The sequence below is a fragment of the Histoplasma capsulatum genome, genomic scaffold (genome assembly GCF_000149585.1).
Source record: "Histoplasma capsulatum NAm1 scaffold_1 genomic scaffold, whole genome shotgun sequence".
NCBI classification, from domain to species: domain Eukaryota; kingdom Fungi; phylum Ascomycota; class Eurotiomycetes; order Onygenales; family Ajellomycetaceae; genus Histoplasma; species Histoplasma mississippiense.
Genome location: NW_001813982.1, coordinates 5,641,902 through 5,649,287, shown reverse-complemented (window position 1 = coordinate 5,649,287; position 7,386 = coordinate 5,641,902). Strand labels below are relative to the sequence as shown.

Genomic DNA, 7,386 nt, shown 5'->3' with positions numbered 1-7,386 from the left:
GCAGCAGCACAACAACCTGCTAGAGGATTCGGAAGCAGTTTGCTAAACTTGTCGCAACAACCTCAACAACAACAGACTACGGGCTTGCAGGCTTCACTTCTTGACGGTAATCCATACGGTAGTCAGTCAATATTTTCCGGTCTGCCACCGCCAAATGCCCCATCTCCAGGTCCATTGGCTACTCCGTTGTCTGCTGCCATCCGTCAAAAGCAACGAACGCCTTTGCCAGTTTACAAAATTTCACCTAGCGCCGCTAATCGTCTCATCACCCCCCCAACCCGTCAAGGTTATGGGTTTTCTTACTCCACTTACGGCACGCCATCTAGCAGTTCTAGCACTCCTAGTGCTCTGAGCAGCAGCCTCCTTGGTGGAAGTTTGCGTGGCGGTAGCCTTGGACGTAGCTTCAACAAAAGCATGTCAACTAGTAATCTTCGCAGGACCTTTGATGGTGATGCAGATAGCATACTGTCTCCCGGTGCATTTTCTGCTGGCACCTCGCGATACTCGAATTCAAATCTCAAACGGCTTACGATTGATCGTAGTCTTCGAACTGACTTATTCTCACGTTCCACCCACTCGTCTTCTCTTGCGAACGGTGATGATCAAGGATCAAGCAAGCTCAAGAAGAAAGTTAGCTTTGATTCTCAAACTACTGGCGGGGATTCAGGAACTGAGACTGATGGCGCTGTTGTCCGTGTTGAGACCGAGAGCCCTGAGCCAACTGCAGAAGAATTAGGCTTCTTGCGTTCGTCTCGAAAGCAATCAGCTGAAGTGAATGGGACAAACGGGCTTGGCAAGGAAGTGAATGGCGTTAACGGAGTGGCCAGTAATGTACCTGAAATGGAGCAGGTTCGAGGCAATGAGCTTGCTGTTGTCCCCGAGGGCCATGAGCAGGATGGCGGAGCTGTGTTCCCCCCTGGTAAAGTTCTTGTCAAGGTTCCCGAAGGAGATCCTAAGCCCGGGGAATACTGGATGAAGCCTACTCGTTCTGAACTCAGCAAATTACCCCGTCAGCAGCAGAAACACTTTGTTGGCTTCACTGTCGGTCGTGTTGGTTGTGGCTCTGTCACTTTTGACGACCCTGTGGATCTTACCACTGTTGATCTTGACTCGCTGTTTGATAAGTTTATCAAAATTGGCACCCGGTCGATTACGGTCTACCCTGATGATGTTACCAAGCCACCTCGAGGCAAAGGCCTAAATGTACCTTCCACCCTACGAATTGAAAATTCCTGGCCTAGAGGTAGGGATAAGAAAGCTCCGTCTCCCATGACGAGTGGACCAGCCTTCGACAGACACGTTGAACGGTTAAGAAGAGTTACCAATACGGAGTTTATCGACTACGAGAAGCTCACTGGGACTTGGGTGTTTAAAGTGCCCCACTTCACGACTTATGGCCTTGATTATGAAGACGATGATGAAGGTGAGAACTTTGATCAAAGCACTTTGAGTGCACCTCCTCCTGACACTCCTACTCCAAAGGCCCAAACCCAAACCCCCACACAGTCGTCCTTCGCGAATTCTGAGTTGAATTCTACCGTCTCTTTCGATGAGTCTTTCATGGGTGACTCCACAGCAGGAATGGAGGATGATACGTTTGAGTTTAAGAAGCGGAAGCTTGTTCCGGGAGCATTTTTGGGCCAGGGTGGGAACGATGGGGAAATTGAGGACCAGACGATGGAGACGGATGAAGAGGAACAAGAACAAGGATCCTTTTTAAGTGACGACCAATCCCTCGGCTCCCATCCTGAAACCCGTTCCGAAACCGATAGTCTCGAACAAACCGATAGTCAAGACGTCACGGAATCGGAAGGCGAATCAGAAAAAGACAAGGAAATGGAAGTGACGATGGTTGGCTCCTTTCCTGCTCCTGATAACTCAATTGAGCAGACTATTCGCAGCAGTCCCTTGAGGCCCACTTCTATTTTCCAGCGGCCGGACCAGCAGCACGGAACTCCCTCTCAGACACACCTTAACCTTCACGGAAACTGGGCAGAACAGCTGCAGCGAACAATTAGCCCTAGAAAGCAAAATCGACAGGCACTTCGTGAGATTCAAGGTAACGTGTTTGCAGACATAAATAATGAACAAAGCGATGGTACCCCGAGTAAATCTGCTGAACCTGCTCAGGAACCTGTTGGCTTCGCGACGAGCATAGATCTTATGAATTCGCTATTTCCACAGGTAAAGAGTGGTGGTAGACAAGGAAAATCGCATGGCAAAGCTGCAAAGACTCAGGGTTTCCAGGTTTGAACTCCCTTCTGTTTCGATGTTTTTTTTTCTTTTCGTTTGTTTTTCAATGCGTTTTGATCTTACGATTTTTCCTCCTGCTTTGCTTTTGCGTTTCATTCTCCCTTTGACTTAGCGACCAAATTTGTATTTATATATATCTCTCCCTTGATTTTGGATAAAGTCTTTTGTCTTGTTCCTCCTCGTACCTAGGTAGCAATCGAATTGAAAAAATTAATATACTAAACCTTCTTGTTTCTAGTGGCCTTATCGAAAGCAATCCAAAACTGTTGGCGGAAACACGAAGGATATGTCTGAAGACGATATTTTGTTTCATAATTCGTTCAAGCCCAAATTTGGCTGTACGGACAACCTCATTTGCCCGAGAATTCCTGGCTCTATCAATCGATCTGAGGCGCCGTGGAACCAGGCAGGCGCACTTTCTTCTGAAGGAAGAACCATTGTTCTCCATAAATATGACCAACCAGCTCTAGTAAGCGATGGCACATTGACTGTGTTTGGTGATATACCCCTACTGATGTGTAATGCTTTTAGCCCCCAAATACGTTAAACGAACAGAGAACACGAACCAACATCCGCGTTATTGATAACGTATCCTTTGCCCGATTGTCTAAGGTTAATTTTTCGGTTTTGGCCGATACCGTCGGCGGTAACTCTCGGGCAGCCGATTTGGAGAGACAGGTTTGGCAATTGGCCAATATTCTTTTCAACGACGATATTGAAGACGACATATCGGCGGGGGTTCCCCAAAATCTGCGCCATAAATATGTCCATCGTATCAAAAAGGATAGACTTAGTCGGCTCTGGCAATCCATTATACGTGATCGACATTCCAAAGAAGTTTCCGACATCCAGTCTCCTGAGGAGCGTGCAATCGCTTACCTCTCCTCCCATCGCATTGACGAAGCTTGCAAAGCCCTCGTGGAAAGTAGAAATTTTCATTTAGGGACCCTGGTGCCACAAATTGGTCGCAATAGCACAGTGCGCAACGCTATGCGAGAGCAAATCGAATCGTGGCGTAAACATAATGTTTATTCTGAAATGACTGAGCCTATTCGAGCTCTTTACGAGTTGCTTGCTGGAAATTGTTTGCGGAGTGATGGAAAGCCTGGTGGCGTCCTTGAAGATAGAGCGTCCACTTTTTATTTATCTGAGCGCTTCGAGCTTGACTGGATCCAGGCATTTGCGCTTCGACTCTGGTATGGTATTGACGAAGAGGACTCCATCGAGAAGGCAGTGGAACTCTTCCACCACGATATTACCCATGGAAATGAGCCAGCTTACCCTTTTTCGGAAGTATCCCGAGATTGTAATCGTGATGACCCTCTGGAATCTCCACTTTGGGTTATGCTGAAATCATTCACAACGGCGATGGGCCGACAGGAAAACCGCAAAATTCCACCAATCCCACTGCCTGAAGCAATTTTGCCGGACGCTGTTTCTGGAAATCCCCTACACAATCGATTCTCATTTCAGTTATTCCACCATTTACAAACGTTGATGGGACATCTCGATGCGGCAGTTATCAATGAAGCCCGAGCTGATCAACTAACATGGGATTATGCCTGGGAACTCGCAGCACTCGAACAATTCCCATCAGCCATATTCGTCCTAGAACACCTCTTAAACTTCTCTCAGCGAGAACGTAGTATTAAAGAGCTTCTTTCCCGCTTCGCCGCATGGCTTCCTGCCCGCACTTTCAGCGATGGAACCCCAAATCCCCTGTGGGGCTATATCGTGGATGACCTCCAAGTACCCAGCAGCTGGATCTGGTCGGCAAAAGCGCTGTACGCACGTGCCAAATGCGACCCGTCGAACGAGGTGCAGTTCCTCATCAATGCGAAACACTGGAACGAAGCGCATGAGACATTCCGCAGACTCGTCGGGCCCAGGACGGTTATCGAACGCGACTATGTGACTCTTGAGACGTTGATTTCTGGATTTGGCGAGTCTCCTGAGCGCAAAGTGCGTGGCTGGGCCGCTGGTGGAGCTATCTATGATGACTTCCTGCATCTGATTACGGCCAAGGGTCCACGGCGCGAGTCGGCGCGGTTGAAGAGGTTGGTTTCTGCTTTGGCGACTTTGGGCCAGAGAATGGATAGTGAGAAAGATAAGGGTAGGGATGGCGATAAGGAGGATCCGTCGTCGGTTTCTGCTTGTTTGGAGGAAACGGTCGCGTTTAGGGAAATTAGTCATGTTGTTGCTGGGTGGTGTGCGAAGGATACTAGAAGTGTGAGTTTTCTTTATGTAGTCTCCTTTTTGTTTTTACGACAACGTGGGTGAGGGCTGGGAGAATGGTATACTAACTGGATATTTCCTTTGTTTAATTTAGACTATCGAGCCCGCAGCTATTCTTAATTTGTTGCTGACGCAGGATACTCGACTCTTGCACACGGCCGAAATGAGCAGGCGGTACTACAATATTATCATGGCCACAGCCCATTAAGTGGTCTCTCTATGGCTGATAGGAGACGACAGCGAGAACGGACTAACGGGGACAAAAGTTGACGAGGAACAATGATATCAGCAAACGGCTCTGGACGCCCAAAAATGATAATAAAACGCCTTATGCCCTGGCGTACTTCCATGAGTGATTGCCTTTGGTATGAATGGAGATAGAGTGCGCGAGTGTTTGGGTCTTGTTGGTGAGCAAGGATATGTTGATGGACTGATGGATATTTCTATTTTGTTTTTCCTTTCTCTTGTGTATTATTCTACGGAAGAGTGTATGTTTGTTGGAGATGTTTTTAATGGTTTTTTTTTTATTGTATTAGCTAAATAGTTCTATAATTAGTTTTGTTTAAAGACCTTTGGAAATGATTGGTTTATTATAAAAGGAACGAAAAATAAAAAGTGATTTTCATATTCTTTTTCGTGGTCTTAAACTCCGCTTGGATATATCCATGCCTCCTTATTTTATTACTGTGTCCCACAACCCTGAAGTCTCAGTCACAACATCCATCCTTTATGAGCTCCGTCCATTCTCCAATCATTAGTCGGATGTATGTTATTGTGAGAGTGCGGGACCACTCATACGGACGTAGTTGGTGCGTTCATCACAATGATATTATCTATCATCCACTTTGCTACTCTTCGACTTTCGGTACCTTCTTTACAATGGTATCATGCGTCCATGTATGTAACTACCTAGTGTACAAGTTTACTCAGCAGTGACAATATAATCATGCTACCTGGGAGTAGTTTTCCCATTCAATCCCCTTTTAAAATTCGGTAGGCTGATATCAACCTCTATTTCCCAGGCCGATAGACCGAAGAAAGTGATGTCTTACCAGAAGAGAGAATGGTGAGAATATTTTTAACTATGAGAATATTTTTGTTTCCTTTAGCATACCGTACAAAAAAAGGGAAAGAGGAAGGTGAGAATAGGAACATAAATCCCTCATATAACGAGCAGAAGGAACGTACAGTACAACAACATAAATTAAGGGAAAATATCTAGTCAAAGTGGGAGAGGGAACATTTCTCTTCAGCCATATGGCAAACAGAATACTCCTCTCCATATCGAGCGGTACGGAGGTGGTGGGTGATATGTGGTTTAATGGGGAACAAGAAACCTCTCCAATTACCACTTCTCTCGTCTACGGGGGTGATTTAAACTAAACCTAAGCAGGCAGCCCCTCCAGCAATTCCATTCTATCATATGTGAATTATTGGCCAGGAGCGATAAGCTTTCCATCCATACGCGCCTGTGGGTCCCAACCCCCAGCAAATGCCTGCTTACCACCGTGGTCCTGTTCATATTTGCGTATTCTAGCCTCGAGCTCTGGTCTGAAGTGCCGGATCAGGCCCTGGATGGGCCACGCAAAAGCCTCACCGAGAGCGCAGATGGTGTGTCCCTCAACTTGCTTGGTGAGTTCCTGAAGCATGTCGATCTCCCGTTCGCGGGCCTGACCGCGTTCGAAGCGCTGCATCATCTGCATAGTCCATTTGCTTCCTTCGCGGCATGGTGTGCATTGGCCGCAGCTTTCATGTTTGTAGAAGGCGGACAGGCGTGAGATGGCGGCTACTACATCGGTAGATTTGTCCATGACGATCACGGCTGCCGTTCCAAGACCGGATTGCGCATCCTTGAGAGCGTCAAAATCCATCAGTTGGTCGTCGCAGATGTGCTTTGGGAGAATCGGAGTTGATGAGCCGCCTGGGATAACAGCCAGTAGATTATCCCAGCCGCCTCGCACACCACCGCAGTGGCGTTCAATAAGTTCGCGAAGTGGAATAGACATTTCCTCCTCAACTGTGCATGGGTTGTTGACGTGACCGGAGATGCAGAATAGTTTGGTTCCCTGGTTTCGCTCACGCCCGAATGAGGCGAACCATTTACCTCCACGACGGCAGATGGTTGGTGCCACAGCGACGGTTTCGACGTTAGTGACTGTGCTGGGACAGCCGAAGAGACCGACGGCAGCCGGAAACGGAGGCTTCAAGCGGGGCTTTCCAGCTTTTCCTTCAAGGGACTCGATCAAAGAAGTTTCCTCGCCGCAGATATAAGCGCCCATTCCCCTGTGAAGGTAAACGTCGAAATCATAACCGGATCCGCAGGCGTTTTTACCGATCAAGCCAGCTTGATAAGCTTCCTGGATGGCGCGCTGTAGAACGGTGGCCTCATGGTAGAATTCGCCACGGATATAGATGTAGGCGGCCGTAGCATTCATCGCACGTCCTGCCACGAGACAGCCCTCGATAAGCTTATGGGGATCCTTTCGCATGATTTCTCGGTCTTTGCAAGTTCCCGGTTCGCCTTCGTCAGCGTTCACAACGAGGTATCTTGGTTTATTATCTTTATCCCAGTCCTTGAAGTTCATGAAGGACTATAAATATGGGCAATTGAAACATGTGATTGCGTCAGTGTAACCAACCCCATAAATGCCCATTTCTTATAGCACTGCGTTTCCGCAAATCATAGCGATTCAAGGTTCACGTACCCATTTCAAACCAGAAGGGAAACCAGCACCACCTCTGCCTCTTAGCCCGGATGCCTTAATCTCCGAAATAATCTGAAAATCATCAGTTCGCAATTCCATGAAAGCGCCCGAACCGCTCCGGCTCTAAACTCCGGGAACAGTCCATACCCAGTCATGTCCTTTCAATACAATGTCCTTTGTCCTGTACCAATCG

General features: G+C 47.6%; 2 protein-coding genes across 2 annotated transcripts; one reads left to right on the top strand and one right to left on the bottom strand.

The window, feature by feature from the left end:
* Positions 1 to 414: 414 nt before the first annotated feature.
* Positions 415 to 4,696, top strand: HCAG_01604 (predicted protein; the record flags this gene model as incomplete). Its single annotated transcript, XM_001544507.1, has 4 exons — positions 415 to 2,184; positions 2,492 to 2,722; positions 2,809 to 4,482; positions 4,583 to 4,696. 4 exons carry the CDS (start codon positions 415 to 417, stop codon positions 4,694 to 4,696), a joined length of 3,789 nt encoding a protein of 1,262 aa, XP_001544557.1.
* Positions 4,697 to 5,918: 1,222 nt separating this feature from the next.
* HCAG_01603 (NADH-ubiquinone oxidoreductase 51 kDa subunit, mitochondrial precursor) lies at positions 5,919 to 7,292 on the bottom strand (the record flags this gene model as incomplete). The annotated part of the gene is made up of 2 exons (XM_001544506.1): positions 5,919 to 7,079; positions 7,194 to 7,292. The coding sequence occupies 2 exons, from the start codon at positions 7,290 to 7,292 to the stop codon at positions 5,919 to 5,921; spliced, it is 1,260 nt and encodes a 419-aa protein (XP_001544556.1).
* Between the last annotated feature and the right edge of the window lie 94 nt (positions 7,293 to 7,386).